Consider the following 26,939-nt stretch of genomic DNA (forward strand, 5'->3'; position numbering starts at 1 on the left):
AAAGAAACGAAGCTGCGAAAAGCCATATTCCACTTGAGGAAAGACTAGCTTCGCGGCTCTGCGGAGTACTGCTAGTACGTCAATAAATTAGCAGTGGCATGAAGTGCCTGAGTTGAATTTTTCTGCATCGAATAACTAACCACCCATTGCGGGTCCGTCTTTCCTTCTAGCAAAGGAAGAACCGGAGACGTGGGGCATACAAGTGGACACCTGTAAGTCATATAACACATTCACGTTCATGTTTTGTGTGGAAGTCGTAGTATGGAGCACTTATATGCACTTGTTCTTTCCTTTCAATAAATCTCTCCAACGTGACGATTTACCACGGCGTGACATTGCGGTTTCCCGGCAGGCCGCCCTGAATGTTAAATTTATCTCACTCATACATTGATTCTACGTTTATTCATTCATTCACACGTAAGAATGGAGGAGACTCACGCGTGGAAGTTTTAATACTAAAATGACATATTCACTAATAAGGACGTTTGAGCGAGTTGGTAAGCCATGTTTGAAACAGAACAGCGCGGATTTGACGGGGACAAGGAGGGAGACACGACACGGACGAGCGCTCACTTGCAACTGAAGTTCATTGCTTGGAACGACGAATACATAACACAGATCCAACCAACAAGAGAAACCAAAAAACATACATATATTCACAGTCAATCATACATGCCGCACTGATAAAGGGAGATAACTGTAATCATCATATACCCCCCGCTGAAAATGCCAGTTCTTTGGACGTAATCGATAACGAGGGGCTACTGACGCATGCGTATTTTGACCGGGCGATGTGCGCTGCTGCGATGATTTCACGCGTTAGTTGGTAGCTATCTTTACTTAAAACTTGTGTTCGAGCGAAGTCAGGGTGGCAAGCCTTGCTGTCGCAGTCTCTACAGTGGATGCCAAGATGGCCTTTTACAGTATTATGCACATTGTTCTTGTGCTCCGTCAGGCGTTCATAAAGGCATCTCCCCGTTTGACCGACATTTAAGCCTGCCACATGACAAGGGAATGGCGTAGACAACTCGCTCTTTACAGGAGACGAATTGATTTTTGTTTGATGTTGCACTCTCTCTTGAAACGAAATCGGTATTAACCATGTTGCACATCTTCCCAAGCTTATCCGGAGCCGAGAAAACTACATTGACAAATGCTCTGTTAGCTATCTTTTTTACTAGCTATCTTTTGTTAGCTATCTTTTTTAGCTACCTTGTTAGCTACACCCCTCTTTCCGCCGGCGACAAACGGGGGGGTGACAGAAGACCTATGGGCCCCAGGTGCCAGACGACCTAGCTACGCCACTGGTTGGCGGTATCTTAAGTCCCCAGCTGGACTTCGAGATTGCCTCTGAAACTGGAAAATACGCCCCTCCCATCTCGGAGGCCATGGTGACTGCACCGCACCCCGCTTTGATTCCGCTATAACTCCATGCAGCGATGTGCAGACGCAGCCAGACAGCTTTCTGAACACGTGCGTGACCATCGTGGCCGTCCTGATCGTCATCACGCTTATCGTCATGGTCGTCATACTGCTCAAGTGTTTCTCCGGGCGAGAAGGTGAGTGCGCCCTGTCGTACTTCAAATCCTGATCACGTGGGCATGCTTCCGCACTTCCACATTCTGCCGTCAGACGTTCTAAATAGCCTTGCGCATTCGCGGTTTGGGTGGTTTGCGCTCGTTCAGGCTAGCGCGGTCTGGAATCAGCGTACATCTCTAAAATTTGCAAAATTATTAGCAATTTTGCCAGAAAAAGTCGATCAGGAAGCACTTACTGGTATGGGTTGCCAGATCTTCACGAAATAGAGTAATCTTGCACGCAGACAGCATGGCACCACAAGTGCCATATATATATATATATATATATATATATATATATATATATATATATATATATATATATTATGGTTAAAGCTTTTGGCATGCTTCGCGAACTTCGCAAGATTGGGGGGGGGGGGGGGGAGAAAGCATTCCAAGCAGTACGTGAAGTTTGCCGTATGGGCATCCTACACCGTAGATACCCCTAACGTACCGTAAGTACTACAGTAGACGGCACGTTACACTACACCTCGTTGCCGTTGGCATGTAGCGTTACATTCCGCTCTTGTATCGGTACGGAAGCAAGCAGACGAGCAGTGTTTCCACAAAGCAGGGCTGCTCTGAGTGAGATCGTTGAAGAGTGGCGTAACACTGTCTTACAACCTGCTTCCTTTCTTTCTCTCCGCAGATTGCCCGCGCGTGGAAGGCCCATACAACCCGTACAGCAATGTGTCGCTGACCTGCGAGTCCGAAGACTGCCGAGACTACGGTGAGAGCGACGTCTCCTGGACGCTTTTCATTTCTGTGGCGTGACGATCCGCCAACACTGACACCTACATTCCACGCTTGCTTGCCATAGGCGGAAACAGGCGTAATGGGCGAGTACTTCGGCAAATCAGGGAAAATAAAATCAATTAAGTTCTCGGGTGTAACGTGTCAAAAAACGATTAAACTATGAGGCACACCGTAGTACAGTCGGACCCCGGTATAATTTCGAGCAGCTGAGGTTTCCTTAAAGTGAGGGAAATAGCCACGTCACTTCAGAGGCCCGTCTCACCACGCCGCAAGCCTAGAAAGCAAAATTCACTGCATGCACCACATTCTCTACCCCGTTTTGCAATTTGATGCCACGGTCCATCGTCACTTTTCCCTTTTAACATCGTGCTTTTCGTTAAGTAGCGAATTCCCTGAAGCAGGATGGGCGTCGTTTCGCATGCCTGTCTAGCCCTACCCTCCTCTGCCCTTCGTTGTCTTCTTACTACCTCTGCCTTGTCTTTCTGATTGACTCGATCGAGAAAGAAAGGTATCCGACCGTAAACACGCGTGTGGATTAGACCCTGCATGCGCCTTTATTTTTAACGGGAACACTACCCGAGCACTGCGCATAGCCTTCTATAGCTCACGGTGTGCACAATGCACGAGTCATTCGAATGGCTTCCCTCAGACTATTTCGGTCGGTAATTTTGTGTTAAAGCTTGAGGACCATGGTCCATCGATGATGTTTCCAGGACAAATTCAATGTAAATTGGTTCATCGTTTGCCTTTAGTGAGAGTGCGGTCTGAGATCGCGTCTTTCCTCATAAGACAGGCGACAAGATACAGAAATTTTTCGACATACCTTGGGGCGCCTTGCGCCCAGCGATAACTTCTTAACAGGGATCCGCTGATGCAAAAATGGCCACCGCAAAAAAAAAAAAAAAAAGAGCTACAGTCGAACGCGTGTTAAATGCCCGTTTGTTACGCTTAAAGCTTCTTCTTTGCCACGGACCTTCTTAACTGATCATCCCCGATTCCGCGAACGTAATTTCCTGTAAAGATGGCGTCATCTTCCTTCTCGACAGAGCGCCGTTTTCGGATGTTTATAGTGCAATACCACATAGACCGAAGAGCAGCAACACAAGTGCTATATTCAGCAAATGATTTATTAGACACTGGCTGCACTACCATGCATGCACGCACAAATAAGACTCTGAAAACAAGGACTCCATGCGCAGGCCAGACCCCTCTTCGAGCTCCATTATTCTTCCCATAGAGATAGGCATTGGCGGCGCCCTCGCACACTGTAATGAAACCCACGCCTGACATCTGCGCTGCTTCGCCTGTCGCCTTCACGTGTGTGACCATCACGCAGGCTCCATGATGCGCTCTAGCCTGATCTCGTTCATGGAGCCCTGCGAGGACTTCTACGAGTTCATCTGCGGCGGTTGGATGAAGGCGGCTCGCGTGCCTCACGAGGATGTGGTCTACAGCAGCCTGTCCGACGTGCACCGCCGCGTGGAGAACGAGATCAGCGGTGAGCGCGGCTGTATACGCCGACGGTGTACCGCGGGAGTTCATGCGTATACTACGTCTGTGAGCCAGTTTGTTTGTGGACCAGACTCTCCTGGGATTAGCTCTGGGAGCGTTGTCCGGCGCCGTTCGCGGCCGACCCTGCGCTTGCGGAACGTCCTTCTTGATCGTATAGGCGTCGCGTGCTATGTGAGCTTAGGTGCTGGCAATTAGCCGATGAACCCATGTGTGCTGTACCTCGGGGCATCAAGAATGCCAAATTAGAGACTGGTAAGACGGATAATTGGAGATCGCTGGAAGAGGCCGTGTCCTGCAGGGGTCATAATAACAGGCGGCTGCTGCAGCTGCTGCGAAGACGAAGAAGAAAAAAAAAGCTGCCTGATAATTTGACACTAATTTGAGGCCCCCGCTATACACCAAGCGCATAACATTGGGGTCCGAGGGGCTAACTTTTTGTAAGTCACAACCTTTCAGCCAAAGAATTCAGCCAAATCGGCTAAGGAATCTTATTTTGCTCGTCTTCGGGAACGGTTGGTAGAAGATACCAAATAATTTCGGAAGTATATTCGGCGTAATGGACACAACGACAATTCTGTCCCTCCTCTTGAATACTTAGGCACGGTACTCGATGATGACAAGTGCAAAGTTGAAGCATTTGGTAGTTAGTTTTCTTACATATTTAGTAATCGCCAGTTTCGGGTTGTAAATCTCGATTTTTCGCTATGCAATGAAGAAATGACCGAAGTTGAGTTTGCTTTGGAAGGTGTACGCAAGCTATTATGCAATGAATTCTCCCAGAAAGGCGAATGGACCAGACGATATAGAAGCAGCAATGCTTAGTAGTTGTTGTGAATCGTTATGCCTGTATTTATGCCGTCTTTTCCAAAAATTTTTAGACATGGGTGCCGTACCTACCGACTGGAAATTGGCAAATGTTGTCCCTGTATACAAATGTGGGCCTAAAAACTGCATTGAGAACTACAGGCCAGTGTCCTTGACTAGTATTACATGTAAAATAATAGAACACGTTATATGTAGTTGTACTATGTCACATCTAGTTAAACATAATCTATTAAATGCAAACCAACATGGATTTCGGCAGGGTTTCTCGTGTACTACGCAGCTTGTAGAATTCACTCACGATTTGGCCCAAGCAATACACAAAAGGCAGATAATTGATTGCATCTTTCTAGATTTTCATAAAGCATTTGACGTGGTGGCTCATTACCTACTTATTAGCACATTACACGCCTACAAGCTGTACAAAAAGGTAATTGCATGGATATCTGAATATCTTTCACACAGACAACAGTCTGTTGTTCTCAATGGCATCTCCTCTGATCTTGCTGCAGTGACCTCTGGAGTACCCCAAGGCTCTGTCTTGGGGCCCCTCTTATTTTTGTTATATATAAATGATATCAATAGTGCTGTTACGTCATCCTAAAGAATGTTTGCAGACGACTGCGTAGTATATAGGGTTATTGATAGTGATTGTGATTTTTAGAGTGATTTAGATAAACTTTCAACTTGGTGTGCGAAATGGGAAATGTCACTTAACGTTTCAAAATGTTTAAACATCACCTTTACAATGAAACATGTTAGTACGACATACATACGAGTACAAATTATATAGCGTTACTCTCTAAGCAGGGTTACGGAATGTAAATACTTGGGAGTTTGGTTTACCTCGGATTTAAAGTGGAACAGGCATGTACAGGAGGTAAGAAGGAAGGCGGCACGAAAGTTGGGCTTCCTCCGTCAAAATTTTGGCCAATTACCTAGTAAATTGAAAGAACGGCTGTATTTTACTCTCGTACGTTCGGTACTTGAGTACGCTTGTATCTGCTGGGATCCTTAAACGTGTCAGTTAGTCGACTTACTTGAAAAAATTCAAGATAGGGTGGTTCGATTCGTTCTTGGGAATTACGACAAAAACCTCAGTATTACCGAAGGCAAGCGCAGACTTCATTGGCAAGATCTAAAGGACAGAAGAAAGTGCCTCAGACTCAAATTTTTTCAGTGTTTACTATTCTAAAACAGGCATTGACAGGAACAAAATATTACGTTACCATCGTATATTTCACGTAGAAGAGACCATGCCTTGAAACTCCATGAATTTCCTTTTAAAGGTGACACCTTGCGTTATGAATTTTTTTCATAGGACCGCTAGGGAGTGGAATGCTGGAATGCTCTCCCGTCAAATATTCTTGGTATACAATGTAATGAAAAGCTTTACCGCGCTTTGTGTGTTGAAATAAGTGTCAATTGATGAATATATGTATGTACCCCCTGCTGTGATGCCTTCCAAGGCGATGCAGGTATTCAATAAATAAAATAAATAAATAAATAAATAAACCTTATGAACACACTGATTAGCCCTAAAATTCTTAGCCAGCGTCACTCATAAGGCGATCTTGCACACGTAACGCAAAATGCTCAAGAAATCGGACGTGAGGATGCCCGCCGCGGTAGCTCAACTGGTAAAGCACTACACTCGCAATGCGGAAGGTGTGGGTTCCGCTGCCGCCACCTTCGAGTTAACTTTTCACCCACTTTCATTTACACTTTACCTTACAATTTGCAGCTTTCATTTAAACATAACAGTTAAGTTGCTGATGTGTTTTCGCTTGCTTAATTTTCTCTAACTACTACAAATGGCTGCGATTCACGTAGAACTACTCCATAAAGTCACGGGCGCTGCTGGTGTGACAACAATGGTATGACACCTCTCGTAAAGAACAAAGTGTCGCCAACTGATGCAGTTTTCACCCTTACATTTTACGTATAAGTGTTATCCTTAGGGATCCTTAGTGAGGCATCCTTAGTTAATGACTGAAAGCTGTTAAGCAGAACTTATCTGCTCAGTATTCGCTCAGTAACTGGTGCCACTTCGTTGTGACTGCAACTCTCCGGCTTCCGGTCAGGCGACGACGTGGAACCCCTGGTGCTCATTTCCCCTGTACGTACTGGAATTGTTCAATGCACTCCAAAACTCGTCCCTTATTTTCCCCTGCAGGGTATCAAATCAGTTATTGTCAACTCTGCTTAACTTTTGAAACACTCGGTATTCAACGCGAAAACGTCAGACTAACGAACGGGGTTTTGTGCACTCAGCTTTTATGTACAGAATGTGCGCTCACTCGTCATACGCAGAAATCCTGAACAACACAGTGATATCGTACCGCGACCAGACGGCCACGCAGAAGGCCTCCGCTCTCTACCAAGGCTGCATCAACATCGGTGAGTTCCTCCTCGCCTCTACATTCCTTTCACTCGGAGCACGTCCACGTCTTATCACCGAGGCGCAACCCCTATGTTGCTCATTTTTCGCCCACGCCATCAAGAATCTGCACACATATGGTCTCAAATTCCGCGTTGGCAAACTCACCAGTTTAAGGATATAATCAGTCACACTGATCGCTCTCGAAATGTGACATCTCGGCAGTTTCTAGCTCTGCGGCCACGATCAACGTCTATCGAGTACCCCGCGCATACATGTCTATAGGCTCAGCACTGGCACTTTTTACGAACAGCCACAGCTTTATGATGGCAACGTGCCGGTACATGCAACCTCGATGCAGACCTCCGCAACAGCAGGGGTGTCAAGCCCCTGGAAGACCTCATCAAGTACTTCGATCTCGGACGCTGGCCCACTCTGAACCGGACGGCGGTGTTCCGAACCTTCTTCATCCTGGGCAACGTCATCCGAGAGTTGGGCCTGGACGCAATCCTTTCGCTCCGCGTCGGGATCGACTACCACAACAGCGACAGATACCTAGTCTACGTGAGTTCAAGTAGCCTGTCCGTCCTGCGCGCGTGAATACGTGTGTTGGAGAAAGGGGAGCGAGGGAGCAGAAACTCTCAGTAGCTGCACCTCCGACCGCCATCTCCTTTGACAAGACTGAGAGAAAAGGTTGTCGACGCAAATGCGATAACTGCAGCAAAGTACAATTTGACAGCCTTTATCAAAAATGAATTCAGTCTTACTAAAGAGTGCATGATACCTGATGAGATTCATACTCATATTTAATTTTTTCTCTCATTTCATTTGGAACTTGTTGCCCTTAGAAATAAGAGTGTAAGACCACATGAACATTAAAAAATGATCTTAGTTCTTGATTAACTTACCCTAATTGCTATGCATTCTTTTTTATTTTTTGCTCACTGTGTGTCATATGGTTTATGAGACTTTTTCTGGGCTGGTATACCCTACCTTTTTTTTTGCACGTATACTGCTCATAGCGACTTATTTTGGCAGTTCATGGGTCTGTATTGGGCTGGATCGAAGTGAATTTTGCTTGTTATGCGTATCATTTGTGAGCAGTGGCGTAGCCAGAAATTTCGTTCGGGAGGGGGGGGGGGGGGAGGGGGGGCTCAAGTTGCAACTCGGCTCATCATCATCATCGTCATCATCAGCCTGGATACGCCCACTGCAGGGCAAAGGCCTCTCACATACTTCAACTACCCCGGTCCTGTACAAATTGTGGCCATGTTGTCCCTGCAAATTTAGCTCGGGTGCTGCGATCTAAATAAATGTAGAAGAGGAATTCGTTCTTCTCGGCAACCGCTGCACCAAATTTGAAGAGCTTTGTTGCATTTAAAAGAAAAACTTTCATTGTTGCATTTAAAACAAAAAGTTTCATTTACATTGTCAATTCTTTATTAAAGATTGGCCAAAATCGCACATTTTCAGAAAACGAAATTATCAAGTTTAGAAATAAAAATGATATGATATCATAATTCTGTGAGTTTCATCTAACAGTACATCTACAGTGGACAAAATTGATATGTTACACATGAATCTCAAATGAATTTAGTATTATGGAAATACGGCTTTTGCAGTACCCTTGTACACAACGTAACCAATTCACGTAAGGTACAAATTGACATACGAAATTCGTCGGCTTTGCTGTTTACAGAACCGCAATGTCTGTTGATGCAGATCTATTAGATTGTAAACGTTGTACTTCTATTTCTTTCAAACTTTCTAATTTTTCGAACAAAATTCAGTCCCTAAATCGAAATTCCGCTTCCAACAGACACTAGAATATAACTTTCTCTCTTAAATGGAACAAATTTGATTCAAAGCAATCCAGGGGTTACCTCAGAAAAGCGTGTCTGCGTTTTACATGTATTTGAATAGGCGGCGTTGGAGTTGGGCCCGAGCTAAAGCTTCCTCTTAAAGAATTTGTCGAGGGATCAAATACATGAATAATAATTGCATTGCTATTGCTAAAGATGCTGCAAACGAATTGTTGAACGCTACGCACTGTCAAAACAAGCAAGATATGTATTGTTTCATAAAATAATATACTCGTATGTGCCAAACATTTTGCCCAAAATAACTATCAATGCTTCCACGTTTTTGTCTATTTAATAAGTAAAGAATACATCACGCGAACTTTACAACTATACCATTTCGAATCTAGCAAAGCAGTGCATACCGTTGATATGAAAAATGTAAAGGCCATGAAATGAACAAGTTGCGGACAAATATGTTAATGTCATTCTTTGTCATATATCTTTGTCATTCAAGAACCGTGTTTACAGTCTTGTACATATGCAACGGCCAGTGAAAAATTTCAATGATGCTGTCATTTGTTCCAATGTATTACGCAGTAGCAGCAGTCACCGGTCGTGTATCGTGAGTAATTGCACTGATATTATAGTCGCAACAGAGAGCACGTATAAAAAGCGGGAGTTCTGCAAAATGTACGAGGGCAAGTCAAATAAAAGTGAGCCAATTCGAATATATGACAAAGGGGGTACTTCACTTAAAAGTAGAGTGTCCATGAGCATTTAGACGTTTGTCCTATTGACTAATGAGTCGCATGATTCCCGTCTCATAAACCTCCTTGGGTGGCTGTTTCAAAAAGTCTGTAGCTGACTCTTTCACGTCATCGTCCTACACGAATCTGGTTCCCTTGAGCTGTTTTTTCGGTTGCCCCAAAATGTGGAACTCGCAAGGCGACAGGTCTGAGCTGCATGGCGGATGTTACAGCGTTTTCCATTTGAACTTTACCAGTTTTGTATTAACCACATCAGCGAGGTGGCGACGGGCATTGTCGTGGAGCAAGATGACACCATCACTCAATTTTTCACGTCGTTTGTTCTTGATTGCGACACGCAGCCGTTCCGGCGTTTCACCATATCGGAATCAATCGATAGTCTCTCAAGATTTAGCAAATTCTATCAGTAATGGCCCCTGACGACCGAAAGAAAAGTCCATACTATTCCGGCCGAAATGACGGCCTTTGCTTTCTTTGGGCGTGGTGAATTCGAATGTTTCTACTGGAAGCTTTGCCGTCGTGTGTCAGGCTCGTGGTAGTGGCACCATGGTTCGTCCCCGATCACAATTGCAGAAAAGAAGTCGTCACCCTCATTGTGATACCGCATCAGGTAAGTCAAGGCAGTGCCGAACTTCTCCGTCTTCTGGCGGTGGTTCAAAATCTTGGACATTCATTGCGCACACAAGAGCCGATAACCGAGATTTTATGAATTATGGCGTGAACCGAACCGTGATTGATGTTCACACGCTCCGCAAGTTCATCAATGCTTATCCTCCGTTCTTGTCTGATCAGCTGATCAACCTTTGCAATTTTGATGGAGGTGATTGCACGATGGCTTTGGCCCGGTCTTGGATCGTCTTTGCAACTTTCACGTCTTTCTTTGAGCCGTTTGCTCCAACACTTCACAGTGGACAATGAAATGCAATGTTCAGTGTACCATACGGCGACTAATTTCTTTTTGGGAAATGTCTTCAGCTGTCAAAAACTGCACGGCAACACGCTGTTCAACTTTTGTAGTGTCATTTATGTCACACAACCATGCACAACCCAGTGTATAAAAGCCTTAAAGAACCTTTATCCTCACACCTGCGTATCACTTTTGTAAATGAGAGATGCCTCTCTGTTTTGCGCATGCCTCGCAGATAATGAACCGAACCATTATTGCGCGGGGTGGGTAGGCTCACTATCATTTGATTCGCCCTCGTACATTAGAAATGCGAAGATACAGTGGAATGTACAAATGCGAAGATAGTTTGATCAAGGGCAAAAAGTGTCATTTCAAACAAAGTGCAATGCACGTATACACAAAACCTCGCAACAAGATATTTAAATATACGTATAAGTCTCCAATAAATCTACGTATCTAAGAAAAAGTCACTGTATATAATGCGTAAAACAAGGCAAATAAACATGTTGCAAAATCACAGATTCACAGAATCCTAGAACCCGCCCCCATTCCATCCATTCCCCCCAATGTATAGCGCGCGACGCGCTTGCTCCCCGCTTTTCTCCTTTGCACACGCAAGTCTGAGTCACCACCGTCGGCTCACCGATTCAAGCCCCCTCCCCCCCCTCCCTTAGGCTCGTACATACAGCATGCGGCGCTCGGTCACGATGTTGTCGCCCTTGGACTGCCGTCGCCCTTCGCAACGGCAGGAATGCGCCTGGCGTGTCCATATAATTGGTATCGGAATAATATAATAAGAGTATTCGGCAACTGAAGCGTCCCGTGGCCCATTATCTTCCGCAAAAGAAGTAACAAAATCGAACTTTCACCATGCGACAATTCGCTGCGCCGTAACAATGTATTTTTTTTTTTCCTCTTGTGGGGCGGTGGCACCAAAATGAAGAAACGCAAAGGAATGTTGGCTGCAATCGAATGCCTACTTTGGGCACGTAATGGAGCTACCGAAGGAATATCGAAGAAAACGTGAGACGCTTGGTCTACCGAGAACCGTACACATACTGCTCAGTATTCCACACCGGCGAGACAAGACTTAACGGAGAGGCTGCGCTCAAGCGAACGCGGTGCAATCAGTCGAGCCCCCATTGTGATGGCGGCGAGCGGCCATTGTTTCTTTTTCTCGTCTGCTAGCCACTAAGCGTCCAAAACTCTGCCAGATGGACAATAAAACCGCAGTGAATCAAGTAATGCAAACAGTTAGAGCAGACTTCCATAAGTTCTCTTGTAAAGCCGCGGTGAAACTCTGCCAAATCACGTAGGGAACTCCGACAGCTTTCATCTAAAGGTTTTGATTCTAGTTCACAATGCGCTTGCACGCCCGCTTGCGCCTTTGAGACATGTGCGTGCTGACCGGTAACTTCGTGCCTTTCTCTCTCGCGCCCTGTACACGCAGATCGGGCAGCCGTCGTTCGGCGTGGAGCCCATGGTGCTTCGCGGCCGCTTCCGGTCGCCCTTCTTCCGCATCCTGCACCGGTACAAGATCTACATTTACCGCTGCGCGCTGCTGATGGGCGCCAGCGTCGCGGCAGCCGACGTCGTCAACGAGATCGTCGCCTTCGAGGCCAAGCTGGCCGCCGTGAGTGACGCGCACGCTCGCTCGCGACGAGCCTTGTTAGATATGGGGCTGTTCTTTCAGCCTTCCTCATGGCCAGCGAATTGAGTTCACCGGCCATTCAGAACATCCAGGGCGAGGACGAGCTGTTAGATATGGGGCTGTTTCCTGAGCCTACTTCGAGTTCCCCAGACCACAGCGAATCCCACCGCTGCCACCAGATGTAGGGGTTGAGGACGGACTTCGGGATCCTGGGCCCTGGAGAACATACGTCAAACAAACAAAACAGCCTGTGTAGACCGGAATGCCCTTGCGAACGAGAACTCCTCGCGGTGTACGGCGTTGCGTGCACCGCCATTGCATGATAGTCAACCGTTCGGTAACGGCGCGAAAACCCAAACGAGGCAGAACCGCAAGCGGCATTTTCAGGCGACATTTTAGAAAAACATGGGCCCAGATAATGGAGCGAATGACGGTACTTTGTCTTAATCCGTCACTGATTAAACAAGAGTGGTCTGTTTCGCCTCTTGTAAACTGAATTGGGTAGGTTGGGCAGTACAAGTCAAAAGCACGTAAACTGAATTAGGTAGAATTGGGCAGTACAAGTCAAAAGTAGGAGCCTGTCCTCACATGGAATAGGTTCGAAGATTCAACTGTACAACTATTTTCTCTTTTATGTGTTGACGTTTCTAAACGCAAGAAGAACGTAAGCAGAAATAATGGGTAAACAGTTCTCAATCATAGCATTAGCATCTTTCAGGCATATCGGTTATTAAAGAGCCTGTTCAATTCTATATCTGAAAGGAACATTGCTTACGATAAGCAGAAGAATAGCGCCATGCCTATCTAAGAAACATTCGCCTCAATATCTGGTTCACGACCACGGAGTTCTGCTCGTCTACCTAGGTTGTGCAGCGATGCTTAGCGAAAACTTATAACATTGCCATCTGACTTGTGTTTGACTGTTCACAGGACGGTAGACAGATCCACAGTCGCTATTCATTCTGTATCCCGTGACGTCAAGAAAAGGGCAAGCGCATCTGCTCGATCTGCTTCTCATCGAGTAAAGTGGGCCGGTCGTGAAAATAATGAAATAGTAAACTGGACTGATTTCGGGGATGGAGTGATAAAAAGTAAGCCGATTCAGAAAGCAAAACATTTGTGTGACTTGAGCGCGTGCCACAAGTTATTCGCATCGCTCAGTTTATAGGATATGTATAGCCAGCTGTTTCAGCGACGCAAACTTAGTATGTCGCATAGAGATTCGCTTCTGAGTCAACCTGCTGTTAACACAGATTATGGAGCCACCGGAGGCTATGCACAACCCAAAAAGAGTCTACAACCTCATGAGCCTGCGGACCTTAGAAGGAGCCATACCAGAGGTGAGATGTGGCTTCCTTGAAATCACCCTCTTCCTGCCGACGCAATGTCAGCAAGGCACGCCATATGGTAGCCACCATGATGTTGCGCAACAGACAAGCGCACTTATTTCCGGGGCTTCTCAATAGTACATACTGTGCACCCCAGATCCAGTGGACGTTCCTGATCAACACCGTCATTCGTGACGTGGGCGTATCCATGGATCTGACCGACCACGTGGTCGTGCTCAATCCGCTCTATCTCAAGAGGCTCTCACGACTGCTCAAGGAGGTTCCCAGGCAAGAACCACGTCCATATTTCCAATCGTGGTTAACTCCCCATCCGCCGCAACTTTTTTCTGTTTAACTTTTCATCGTACGCGTGTTTTAGGAAAAAAAAACGAAACAACACGCTTTAGTTAGTATGCGAGGATACGTATTGCCTGTGTGCAAATGGTCTGCTTAATAACGCTTTTCCTTGGGCTGTGTCAGCGCTTTTCGAGCACTTAAAGCGCTCGTGTTTGTAAAGTTGAATTTTCTGTATAATCGAAAGTTGCAAAGTTCGGTCGTGTCCCGTGAGTACAGCGGCGACAACCACCGCATGAAGGCCCCTTGTACGCAAGAAGACAAGCTTAAGAGACTGCATCAGCTAAGTTTTCACTTTTTGTAGGCGCTGACATATATTACTAGTCGTCTCAGAGCGTTCCGGCAGCGTTTAAAAGCGCATGCAAACCAGTAACTCAGCGAGAGTGCAAGCATGAGGAGGGGATCACAGTAATGGCGATGAAGCCAGGTTACCGCCTATACTGCATATACTGCAAGAGTGTCACATTAATCGCCCGTGTTTCTTTCCACCTGTTTGTTTGCGAACTTGGAGCCTGTCTACAGGTGTATCTGTACGGCAGTGTTGGAACCCTCGCTGGCGCACCCTGACTTTTCTTTTACCGCGCACGCGCCCTCAGCTCGGCGGTGGCCAACTACCTGGGCTGGCGCATCGTGCAAACGATGGGCCAGCACACCACCGAGCGGTTCCGACGAGCGCGGTTCCGCTTCGACCGGTACCGGTACCTGCTGCAGGACGTCGGCGAGATCCCGAGGGAGTGCGTGCGCCTCACCTCGCGCCTGCTGCACTTCGCCGTGGGCCGGCTCTACTTCGACCGGCACATCTCGAGGCCCGCCGAGCGATACAGGAAGGTGCGCACGCTTCGTGGCAACATTCGCAAAGGCGCGTCTCTCTATCGGGGTTAGCTTTCGACGGCAAGTATCGGGGAGAGCCGTGCTGGCTTGAATAATCTTGCTTATTTTTCAAGTGATTAGGGAGTAACGATGTTATCTGTAAGGGAAAATATGCGCCTCAGCGCTAGGCGTCATGACATAAACGCTGTAACGTGAAATCCAACGCCGCAGTTGAACATTCTCAGCTCCTGTATATTTTACTTTTAAGACATTGGGTTTCACATTAAGCCTCATATAAGGAGGAGCTAGGCAAATTACCAATACCAATATCCAGCATCAAAAACAAAAGCTTTTTTTAGGGGTAAACTCGCATTTAGGCCACGTATTACCCTTGTATATGTAGGACGAAGAGCCTACCTAAAAATACATGAACATGATCATCTTAACAAAAGCTTACGCGCGGTTTTACAATTTGCAGAGAACAACCACATGACTACGCACAAGACGTCAAACCACGAGCACATTTCCCGCTATCCTACCTGTTCCTTGTTTTGCGCCGTCTTCAACGCTATATATGTACGTCGTGCCACGGCTGCTCCACGGTCGTGTCCGCGCGTGATTGGCACTGTAGACAGACGCTCACTCATATTCTCACCTTTCTCCGCACTAAAGTTATTATTGCGGTAGCAAATATATGGACACTTCAGGCACAATTCTGCCGTCGCCGTCGCCATGAGGTTCCGTATGAGTGAAAGCGTGTGAGGGTGAGCCGGCGAACGCGGTTCCATTTCGCTTGCGCGAGCGAGGAACGTGGCCCGGATGCGTGCCCTCTCCTGTGGCGCGCGACGCAGAGGAGTGAGGCGAGGGAGGAGGGGCGTTCTTCTCCGGGGGCTGCTACGGTGCTTCGATGTCTTATTTCCTTGGACAGTTCACAGGAAGCCTGCAAAACGAAGCGCCATGTGTTGTTTTCGCACGACATGGGTCTTGATCGTCTGTGCTCGTTCGCAGCTCTACGACATGGCTGAGGAGCTGCGAGACGCCTTTGCCGTGCTCATCGACCTGAACACCTGGATGGACTCGGACACCAAGGAGAGGGCGAGGCAGAAGGTACGTGCGCGACTATGCCACGGCCACGAGTATTGGCTCAGCACAACGGAGTACTGCACTGGCGAAACCATTTCGAAGGATCCTAGGCATTGACTCATAAGCTGATGCTGTTGTCCTTTTTTTTTTTGCTGGCCAGCTGCACCACCTGCAGATGAACATCGGCTTCCCTCCCTGGATCAAGAGCGACCGAGACCTGGACGAGTACTATAAGGACGTGAGTACTCGATTAAGGCACGTAGGCAAGAAAGCGCGAGTACTGAGGCGAGCATCAAGACTGAGTTCAATTCCCTTTTCTTTAAGTGAATATTATTGCTCCCGGCAAAGGACGCCAAAGAAACCCCACGTGGTTAAAAATGAATCCGGAGCCCTCCACTGAAGCGTTCTCCATAACCCTTTGTGCAAATTTGCGACGTTGAAGCCCATGACTTCGTAGTTATGCGCCCGCAATATCTTCATTCACTCGCGGGGCCTTGCATGCCGCGAGTGCATGCAGTGTGAGCAGCCGCGGAACATTACAAAATGTTCCGTTTCTGACTTTATTAACTTAATAAGCGGGCCGTCGTCATACGTCGCGGCCATAATGGCGAATCAATCAGTGGCTAAAGTACTACAAACGTCGGTTTCACCACGCCAGGACTTAAACAAATATGCGAAGCTAAAGGAGCAGGAACTCTGCCGGAAGCACAACATTGCCTTTCCTTTACTGTCGCCGTCTTTGCATCAACGGCACAGTTGCCAGCACACCATGAAGAAATTTCGCTTATCTATTCTTAGATTCGATCGTGACCAACGCCCGCGCTCTAACGCGCGCCTGGCCGCCGAGTAGCAATGAAATACAACGAAATACTAGGACAAATTGTTGCGCTGCACATCACTGGAGCTGTCAGCACGTTGCGTCGGTGTAGCTTACGAAATGTGTGCCCTGTTTGCGCTAAGTTTGCTCGCGCTCCGCGCAGCTATCTTTCGAAGCCCAGTCAGTGGCACCCGCTCCGTCTTCTGTATTCCTTCCGCTCATTCGCTTTGCCTTCTAATATACGCAGGTCCCGGATCTGCGCAAGGAGGAGTTCTTCCTCAGCCTCCTGCGCACGCTCAAGATTTACAACCGCATCATGTTCGCCCGCCTACGTCGCTTCAAGAAGGCCGAGGACTTCGGGTGAGTGGCGCGTGCGTGTTTGTCCACGTGGTCTTACTTCGATGCTTTGGCGGCGATAGTTCTCCCAGCGGTTTATTAAGACCGATTTTAATCTCATCCTCCTGAATAGAACACTCGAGTGGGGTTTTCTTTTGCATGGTTAACGTGGCGTTCAACAGGCATTCATTATACCTCAGTGCGCGGGGAGTGCACAAATGCAAATGCGCCTGCAAAGAACAATAAGCTAAAAGAGTCGTCGCTGCGTGGCATGGAATAATTACAGATACGTACAATTTCAGTCTGCAATTTTACACCATGAGTTATATGCATGCACAAATTCTAGTAAGTAGAGTATGCGTTGTTTTTCCTTTCTTTCTTTTGTCATTCTTACAGCTCTAGTATACGTGACAAATAGATAGCATTCCAGTATCCACTTTCTGTATATGGAGTTCCCACGCGAAAATTTCGCCTCCGTTCTTTCTTACAGATCAATCGACGGAAAAGCCGTCTATTAACTATTTGTGTTGCAACAGTTAACATGGCAATTAGCAGAAGCGACTACCAGCAGCAACAAAGATGCAGTGATTAGCTTGGTGCCAAATCCAACGCGTATTTAGAATCTCGAGCACGTAGTTTGTGCAGGAAAATTAGTTGAGTGGTTAATGCAGGAGCCATAAAGATACCATGTAGCGGTGCGCTGCAAAAAAGAAAAATTTTCACAGATGTCTAATCGCTAAAGGATCAGAAACAGTGGCAGACGCTGTTGCCGCTGGCTACATGAACACAAGCTGTAGCACTCTGCGACTTGAGCGAACGCCGATTACAATTGATGGCGTGAAGCACATTGTTTATTGTTTTGTCCGTGCTCTGTAAAAGATGCTGTTGTCGTTTCTTGCTACAGACTCTGGATGTCGCCATTGGTCTCCTTGCAGGTGGATTCCAGCCTACCCGTTTACCGCGATGCACTACAGCCTACTGGGAAACTATATGCGTCCGTACTATCAGTTACTCGTTGCACCTCTTTTTTCTTTCGCTAGCTCGTATGGAACGGTCTCGTGAGCCCTGTGTCCAGTTTAAAACGCTCCACTTAAATTGGTTTTCATTTCTCGTCTTCTTTCTAGTTCTCCCAGTCGACTACATTCAGTACCCGTTTTTTCTACTGGACATGGCCCCGTAAGTGTAAAATATTTTCTCGATTTTCCCAGACGTAACACTTGCTGATTGCTTCCCAGTTCACACACACAAAAAAAAAATGTCCTCTCCATCTTTGCCCTCCTCGCTTCCTCCACCTCCACCCCTTCAAACTTTGCCCCTTCTTTTTTTTTTCTTTAATCTTGTTGTGCTTCCTCGACCGTTCGAAAATTAGTTTCCGCTCAGGGTGCAGCATGTAAAAAACAGCGTACTCGGCCAGGAGGCATGAGCCTACCAGAAAAACCGGAACTCGCGCCTCAGTCTCTTTTTTCAAACTAAGAACATACTATTTCCTCCTCCTCCTCTTCCCCTTTCTCGCTCTCAATAAAAGCCTTCAAGCAACGTGGATGGCTAGTGCAAGAACACGATCATTCAGTTAGGGAGCAGTAAGAAGAAATTATTCCTGTATACATGGGCCCGACGAGTGCAGGTCGACTGTCTCTGACAAAGTCATCCCAAGTAGCTCGCGTCATGCGTTCGCACGAACCCTGTTTAGCGAGGCAGCTTTGCTTGGCGTAGTAATTGCCGTCGCTCAGCCAGCTCGAGCTGCTACTATAGCTGTTCCATGACGTGGGTTATTGCATGCTACACGAGTTAACGGGGAGAAACAACGAAAGTGTTTCCTTTCGCTGATGTTATTACTGGCACGCGGCTTACAAATTCGTGCGATTTTTATCCTTGCCTCTCTGGACAGACCGATCAATTTCGGCGCCCTCGGAACCATCATGGGGCAGCAGCTGACGTTCGGCTTCGGGGAGCAAGGTGAGGCCACGCTTTTGCCATAAAGGGTACACTTTTAACAAGAAACACTGAATCAGTTTAGTCTAATAAGGTACTCTTACAAAAGTCAATTCTCGTTAACTTCGCAGGAAGAGGTCGATTACCAGTATAAAAATAAGTCCGAACCTCGAATGCTTCGATTAAGTGGCACAATCCCGTCGCCGATATGTCGGCGTGCCTTCATGGATTTTTGAAGTATTTTCTAATGTTTAAAGCATGTTCGCAGAGTTCTGGAAACTCGCTTGTTCGGGTATTCGATTCCATCAGAACACAATGTAGCAATTTTTCGTCCCTACACACTGGTGCAGGGACTTCAAAACTGGCGTGACCACATGTGTTTAGCCTTTGCGTCTTTTCTGGCTTACCGAGCGTATGATCAATGTAAGATTGGCTTTTGTGGTCATGTATAACGCTAAGTTATAATATTACAGCTCAATTTAGTTGTGCCTTAAGGGTCCCTTTAATGCAGAAAAATATATTGATGTATGTTGAGAAACTTAACTTTACTGCTGACTTGTTAGCCCCTTTGGAAAGAAAAGAGAAAACATCTATTATTTATTTATTTATTTATTTATTTATTTATTTATTTATTTATTTATTTGCCGTGCCTTCGGTGCCGGAGTATTACACCGGAGAGTTGTTGCATAACGTTGACAAAAGAAAAACTTTGTAAAACACGAAATTTAAAAAGACGCGATAAATTTGAAAAGAACTTCCTTAAATAAAAAGAAACGTTAATTACAATAAAATTGAACACCCCAGGACAGGCCGAGTGAATATTGTAGCTAACCAATAGATACGGCTAGTTAAAGGTGCTCTCGAAATGTTGATGGTCTGCTGTTGAGACATTCTTGAATGAAATTAGTTGAGAAAGCTGTTGTAGAATGGACCCGCCGTGGTTGGCTATGGTGTTGGGCTGCTGAGCACGAGGTCGCGGGATCGAATCCCGGCCACGGCGGCCGCATTTCGATGGAGGCGAAATGCGAAAACACCCGTGTACTTAGATTTAGGGGCACGTTAAAGATCCCCAGGTGGTCGAAATCTCCGGAGTCCTCCACTACGGCATGCCTCACAATCAGAAAGTGGTTTCGGCACGTAAAACCCCATAATTTAATTTAATTTTGCAGAATGGGTTCGCAACCTTAACGCTGGAGTTCAATGCGTGTTTGGACGTTACGGGGTAGGAGAGACGAATTCGTTACGTTGGAAAAAATGCCGTTATATGATCAGACTGCTCGCACAAGGCCACGTGCAAGGTGAATCCCACTTGTCCGGAGCGGTCCAGTGGCCGGCTGTGGTCTGTGCGAGCGCCTGCAACAGCTGTGTTCCAGATCAGTTTGTTCTATAGCGCGTGGACCTGGCATGCGGCATGAACCCGCGTGGTCTGACTGCTGTGTTGGCCAGTACCTTTATTTAAAGCGAAAGCTTTGCTGGCCGCGAACTTGCGATTTCGCCGTGGCGGTGCTCCGAGGAGGCACATGATGTCACGACGCGCGCCTCGCCGCGGATATTTCTCTCTCTCCCTCTCTCGATCCCAAGTCACTACTGCGCATGCGCCCCTAGTAGCACCGAGCCACAGGTGTTCCGCCGCTGCGAAGCGCCGCGCCTTTCCGCGCCCGCCGTTTGGTATGACGTCACACCGCGTTCCTCGTCGTAGCGCTCGCCTCCGCTCGCTTAGCCAGCTGATGCCTGATAACATGTCGGAGGATTGAAAAGGAGAGCTCGCGTGGCCGCAGCCACAATTGAGGCGGCAGTATGGACGGCGACAATTCGGATGAGCAGGAGGAGGCCTGGAATCGACATCGGAACGAGATGAAGAGGAAACGAATCGCCCAGGAAACAGACGAACAGCGCGCCGAACGACTGGCTAAACGCCGCAACATAGCTAGACAACCAGACTAACCTGGACTTGCAATCACGATTAACCAAGGCTAACCATGCTAAGCCTTAGCTTTCGCTACGTGTATCCTGGAATAGCCGAGCTAAGCCACTGCCAATTTTTTTCTGATACGATGGCAACCAAATCGGCCGGTGGACCACCCTATAGATAAGTGTAATCCACACGGTACTGTATCCTAGGACCGAGAAAGGCGGTGCTGCAATGGAGGATGAAGACTTAGTAACATTGTCACTTGGGGGAGCAAGGTGAGCACAAAGCGATGCAGGGACTGAAGATGAACCTCATCGAGATGGTGAACGAACTCCTCCAAGACGTATGAGACGCGAAAAATGGGTTTCGCCGCGCAGGACAAACTGCTGCACAAACTAAAAATAAAAAGAAAGGTCTGCACAGTGACCAGTATCGAGCCCGGATAGCTTAGCGTAGCAATCAGATTCTACCGCAACGCTAATCACTGGAAACTTTATAATATTTCTGAACTCGCAATATTAACCACTGATTACGAACTGAAGACGTTTCTGCCGCTCGCCTTCGTGTTGATTTGGCTCTTTTCCGAGCACAGCACTTCTGCACTTTACGTACAATCAATTTTAACATTTCATCTATAACATGTTCAACGCTTACAGCTACTGCTAATCGTCTGTTTTGTTAGAAAAGAGAACCCTTTGCCACGCTAACACTGATTCCTATCGAAGCAGTCTACTGTGCGTACGTATGTTCTCCCTCATGCCGGTGCAGACCAGATCTCACTTATGAAATTAATTGCAGAATTCACTTACTTAAGTATACGAAGCAGCATCAACGTATAAGTGTGTACAGACAATGACGGAGTGTGCCTTGCAACCGTTTGCAGAAGCACGGCGTCTCATACGGAACTCGTATACATGATCTACAAATTTCCAAGCTTTCAATAATGATCTGCATAGTGGTACAAGTAAATCACATTCTCCAGTATACGCGTGAAAAAGGAACTGCTTTTAAGTGAGAAAAAAAAATGCCGGCATGAGAAGGCGAATTCGCACCTGTACGCGAACGAAAACTGAAAGAAACCTAGAGAGCGTCAGCGTTGCTAACTGTTTGGTGAATAGGTTTTGTTGGCTTTTCGTTAATTTAAAGATCACAGTTTCAACTGCGACCCTATTGCAGTTGCGGAATACACGAACAGCAGATGCAACACTGACGCCTTTCCGCCAATCATTTAAGCGGATCGATGGTGCATAGCGCAATTGCATCGTTGATCGATTTGCGAGGATCACACGATGTCATGGTATCGCGTCGAAAGACATCCAATGGGATGCACTTTTCTTTTCCGTATAAGCGCACGTCAACGATGTGGAAACAGATGTGGAAACAGATGCAGTTGTCGCAGCAGTGATGAGCACGCTAGGTATATGCTCCTGCTGCGCCCCCTCAGTTCGGCTTCACCGCAACGCACACAAGCAGCAAGGTTGAAGCGGAGGAAGCGCGCATGCAGCCATTGCGCGTACACTTGTGGCTGACCCATCGTAAAGTGAAACACGCCGAAAACAAATGAATACGTCGGCCGTACTTTAAATTAAAAGAACTGCTGCATCCGTCTAACGTGTCCGTAAAAAAATTTGAACGGATACTTCGGACGTGTATACCTTGAGCCACCACAAGTAATTAAGCAGAGTATACACGACCACAGGTGTTATCTGCGGCTGGGAAACACCGGCCTTTCATTCGAGACCACTTCTACTCCACCCGCTACCCTCTACCCTTCCTTCCTTTTTTTTTTCTACTTGCTGTCTGCCGTCTCTGCCATCGTGATCGATTATCTGACTGGCGCACCCGCAGGCGCGCTGTACGATGAGCACGGCAAGCTGGTGGAGTGGTGGTCCCGCGAGACGCACCGCAAGTTCGTCACCGGCGCCCGCTGCCTCTCCGAGCAGTACGACCAGTTCAACAACCCCATCACCGGCATGAAGGTATACATGGCACGGGCTTGGCGCCGATCGGCTCGGAGACCCCACATAGAGCGCCATTATCAGCTGCGTTTATGCTTGTGAAGCGCGCTATTCTACTCAGAAGCGGCAAAGCTAACTTCTCGTCTCTCAAAATTTCAAACTTGGACGTAGCACTCTGGAGTGTTGCCTTTTATTCCGTGTTATACGAGCCCCGGGCAGCACTTGTCGAATTAACACTTTCATCACAGCGATTCTTATATTAAGGCGGACCCCCAACGTTACGTATTTAGTACAGCGCTTCCAGGCCTGTCACTATCTGAGAGACGATAAACCCGACGGTTCCGGCCAAATCTCAGCCCTCTAAAAAAAATTCACTGTCTTCGAACGGCCGAATGGGGAAAAGTATTTGCGTCTTTCTGCCGGGTAGCTTTTCGCTGGTAGCTTTTGCATTTCGCCAACAGTACTAAATGATATTATGCAAAAATAATTCCAAATCATGAAACATCTGATAGGGCCATTCATGCGGCTGCAGGCTCCTTTATCTGATAAAAAAGCCGTTATATAGGACTATTAAGGGAGCATTTTGCCACTAGGCAGCGCAAAATCCGCTACAAAAAAGTTCATTGATGCGACGAAGCAACCTCATGCTGTTTTGCGCACACATTTCTCTTCAAATACTCTTGAATGTCTCAGTATCAAGAAGAGGATCTTATGCGCATGATTTGCAACGGCTCAGTAAAGCAAGTTTTACTTTTCCACAACTATGTAATTATGGATAAAAATGACTGAAAGGTACGATTTCGTAGCTAATAGGACGCACTAGGTTCCCTCGAAAGCACTCAAAAAATCAGGTCAGCGTTTATATTTTGGTTCAGTCACCAGTTAAACAGTGCCTAATTTCAAACTTCCGAACGTTGAAATGACATGTACCCAAATAACTACAGTGGAAGGATATTTATTACCATAATTCGGACGGTCAAAATATGACCATCGGGAATTTCAGGCACGGTATTCATGTCGTATTTCACCAGACAAAATACTTATGTCGTTCACTCACAGCCGTTAAGACAACGGCAAAAAGTGAGAAAGACACGTTGCTTCAAAGTGGCTGTGCATGCATACTGAAACCAAGCGGGCAGGCGTTTTATGAAGCCCTCAATTCCTTTACATTCTCAGCGCTCTACTCCCCACTGAAAACAAGGTACCTTCAAGACTTTCCTGCAATTTCGTAAAGTATTCCGTCCTTATGCTAACGTTATAATAAGCAGGCTTCATAAATTTGAACTTGCTAAACATATGCGGTCCTATCGTGCTGTAAAACGAGCAGCACCGAAACCTCACGCGAAATAACGTGGTTTGCAGTGGCGTAATTATGTAATAGGTAGTACTACAGTCGTCTCTGCAGAAGAGTTCCTAGCAGAAGCGTTCCGAGAACACGGGCTATAAAATGCTACGTGACTATATAAAGGTTTCAAATGCACTGAGACGGCGACGCTGATGTGAACCCATTGAGTGGCGACCATCGTTGTTTTGTGGGCGTGTCCATGTGCGTGCGGGCGTGCGTGTTTGTAGTTGAAAAGAAAGCTCATTTAACCTACGTGATCCCCGCAGCTAAGCGTCAACAACACCCTGGAGACGAGCATCGCTGACAACGCGGGCCTGCGACTCGCCTTCAAGGTAAGTGCCGAGGGAGGAGCCAACGACGAGCCGACCGCGTACTGAATCCGCCTACGCGACACAGGCTTTCCGGGTGTACATGACAAAGTACGAGGAGCGCTACGGCATGTACTCCATACCCGGCATGGAGCCTTGGACCATGGAGCAGGTCTTCTTCATCGCGTACGCCCTGGTGAGCAATGTCAAGCTTTCGGATCATATACTCACCTTTCCATTGGGGAGCTAGAGCAGGTTACCTCTCGACTGTTGCACGTTGATATAGAGCGACGTATTCTACTGTTCTTAGTGCTTTTCAGAGCAATAGGGCTATCTACGAGAACAACACGGCAATATAAATATACTTCCTAACATTATGCTGCTTCGTCAACCGCAGTGCCTTAGCGGCTATGGCGCTGCGCTGCTAAGCACTGCTTAGCGTTCGGCCCAGCCAAGCGGCCGAGAATGCAACTACGGCTGAGACATTCGTTCCAATTACAACCCGCTTGACGTGGCAGGCCGCACCTTTTTTTTTTATCCAACGGCCGTGCCTGGAGTATCCATATGATTGCTATCGCTGTAAAAAATCTTTTGAAGGCGTAAGAACTTCTATTTTGACCCAGCGAGAAAAACCATCGGTCGCGTAAAAAGATCGCTTTCAAGATAGAGCCCGCAGCAGCGAACGGCTTTACCTTCGTGGTGCCTGTCGCTTCAGCGCGAACGAAGTTGCCAGAACACAGCGCTCACGAAGCTATCAGCCCCCGCAGTTCCCTGACCCTTTCGCAGATCGCTTTCAAGATGTGGACCAGCGCGTCTCTCTTCAACGCGAAGCGGCGAGAACACAGCGCGCGAAGCTATCAGCAATCGGCACATCCTGTGCGCAACGCGGATCACTTTTCAATATATGGTCCGTGCGGCCTTGCCATACGCAGCCACCGCCGGAGTGATCACGGTTCGTAATCGTTCAACGTGGATGGAAAGGCGTTACAGAGCAATAACGGCTTATAATGACCGGAAAGTCATCAGCGCACCAGGCGCCGCCACCTGCAGTACTCTGCTTGCGTCATCAATGCACCTTGCGCCATCGATGCCTCTTGAGCCGCGATTCCGCAGTAGTTGGTGTCGCCGCAGTGCTCTCGTTGGTACTGGCCGGACCAAGTTTCATAACATTGATAATAACACCGGACTGTGTGGAGATGAACAAGTGGCACAATGCTCACGCATACTTGGCGAACTTCCAGAGGAGTTTCTGCATAATTTTTTTGTGAGAATCGTGAGCAACACCCATCCTTTTCTTAACTAGCGTGGCTTACGAAGCACATTCCTGCGTATTCATCCTTGAGTCGCTACACTGCACGCTCCGCTGATGCTTTCGAGCGAGGTCGTGGGCAGCCGTTCCTATTGACGGCTCCCAGGCAGGCTGCGTTCGAATGGAGGCCGTGGCTTGCGGTTCTTAACCCCGTATTCTAGTACGTCCCTCCACTCAAACACTCGCGCTCGACTCAATAACGTTGATGACAACGCCGCGCCTCAATAGAAATTGTCACTGCGTTTTATTGACACTCCACGTCAATTCTTGAGAAGCGTAGCGAAGTCGAGGCGCGGCGCTGCCATCAACTTTCTTGAAAGAGGTGGAGTGCTAACTGGAGGATGGGTTGGCGTATCTAGGATCTTATCTTGTAACCACTTTCAGAAACAAAGGTCGGTTGCGTGACTTGTAGATGTCGTATGAGCGTGAAAATTGTATACAATAATTCATCTCCATGCCAACAACACGTAACAATAATCAGCTACCAATCATATAATCAATAATGAGTATAATAAACTGTAAATCGGGTGGGGTGTGAATGCCTGCCGCGCCCTCCCCCAAGAGCCGCGAAGTGCCCGAGTTGTCCCGGTGACGCGCTTTTTCTCGAAGCGCTTGGATTTAAAATGGACGCGAAGCATCAACCGGACAGGACTCCAGTTAAGCAAGATACGTTTAGAGTACTGGTCGAAAAAAAAAAATACAGTGAAGAGATTGATACGACCGGATCCGTTACAGGCATAGGTAGAGCGGCCACGATGGAAGAATATGAAAGGTGTGTGAATTCACCTGCAACAGAGACAGGAAACTTGCTAATGTTGCGCGCTTTCTGGGTCAGATGGCGCGGAAGAGCGGGAGGTCCTCCGTCAGTGTCCCACCGACTTGGCCTATGTGCATTAGAAAAGCTTGCCGAACTATAACAATAATAATATACGTTTTGAAACTTATTGTCGGGAATTTTCTTCCTTTAGTGGGCCCGTTAAGGACTGTTATAGCTGAGAAAAACGTGAATATAGATAGGTGCGCATAAATTGACAAAAAATAAAGCGGGTATCCTGGCGGCTTGTCATGCGATAAGTTCAGTCGGGAATTAGCTTAGAACAACCACTACGACTGCGACTTGAAGATAGAAACTCAAATTTGAAGCAGCCGAAGGCCTATGGTAGACTCTGCTCGTCACATGACAGCGCCGGGAAATCTTGTTTTTCTTTTCTTTTTTTTTAGGGATTGTAGCCGCCAAATCCATGGCACTTCCACTTCCGCGTTTGACAGCGGT

At 47.2% G+C, this 26,939-nt stretch overlaps 1 protein-coding gene across 1 annotated transcript in view; it reads left to right on the forward strand.

Moving 5' to 3' along the window:
- LOC126524633 (neprilysin-1-like) overlaps positions 1 to 26,939 on the forward strand; it is a 41,630-nt gene that overhangs the window by 7,903 nt on the left and 6,788 nt on the right. Inside the window, exons 4-22 of the mRNA XM_055067401.2 lie at positions 171 to 212; positions 1,438 to 1,559; positions 2,227 to 2,307; positions 3,670 to 3,831; positions 6,981 to 7,067; positions 7,409 to 7,611; positions 11,974 to 12,156; positions 13,428 to 13,514; positions 13,660 to 13,790; positions 14,453 to 14,684; positions 15,675 to 15,773; positions 15,910 to 15,987; positions 16,814 to 16,926; positions 17,838 to 17,896; positions 18,027 to 18,078; positions 18,791 to 18,858; positions 22,595 to 22,725; positions 24,316 to 24,381; positions 24,446 to 24,553. Of these exons, the coding sequence (XP_054923376.1) occupies positions 171 to 212; positions 1,438 to 1,559; positions 2,227 to 2,307; positions 3,670 to 3,831; positions 6,981 to 7,067; positions 7,409 to 7,611; positions 11,974 to 12,156; positions 13,428 to 13,514; positions 13,660 to 13,790; positions 14,453 to 14,684; positions 15,675 to 15,773; positions 15,910 to 15,987; positions 16,814 to 16,926; positions 17,838 to 17,896; positions 18,027 to 18,078; positions 18,791 to 18,858; positions 22,595 to 22,725; positions 24,316 to 24,381; positions 24,446 to 24,553 (2,104 nt within the window). The remainder of the gene's footprint in view (positions 1 to 170; positions 213 to 1,437; positions 1,560 to 2,226; positions 2,308 to 3,669; positions 3,832 to 6,980; positions 7,068 to 7,408; positions 7,612 to 11,973; positions 12,157 to 13,427; positions 13,515 to 13,659; positions 13,791 to 14,452; positions 14,685 to 15,674; positions 15,774 to 15,909; positions 15,988 to 16,813; positions 16,927 to 17,837; positions 17,897 to 18,026; positions 18,079 to 18,790; positions 18,859 to 22,594; positions 22,726 to 24,315; positions 24,382 to 24,445; positions 24,554 to 26,939) is intronic.

The sequence above is a fragment of the Dermacentor andersoni genome, chromosome 3, assembly GCF_023375885.2.
Source record: "Dermacentor andersoni chromosome 3, qqDerAnde1_hic_scaffold, whole genome shotgun sequence".
Lineage (NCBI taxonomy): Eukaryota > Metazoa > Arthropoda > Arachnida > Ixodida > Ixodidae > Dermacentor > Dermacentor andersoni.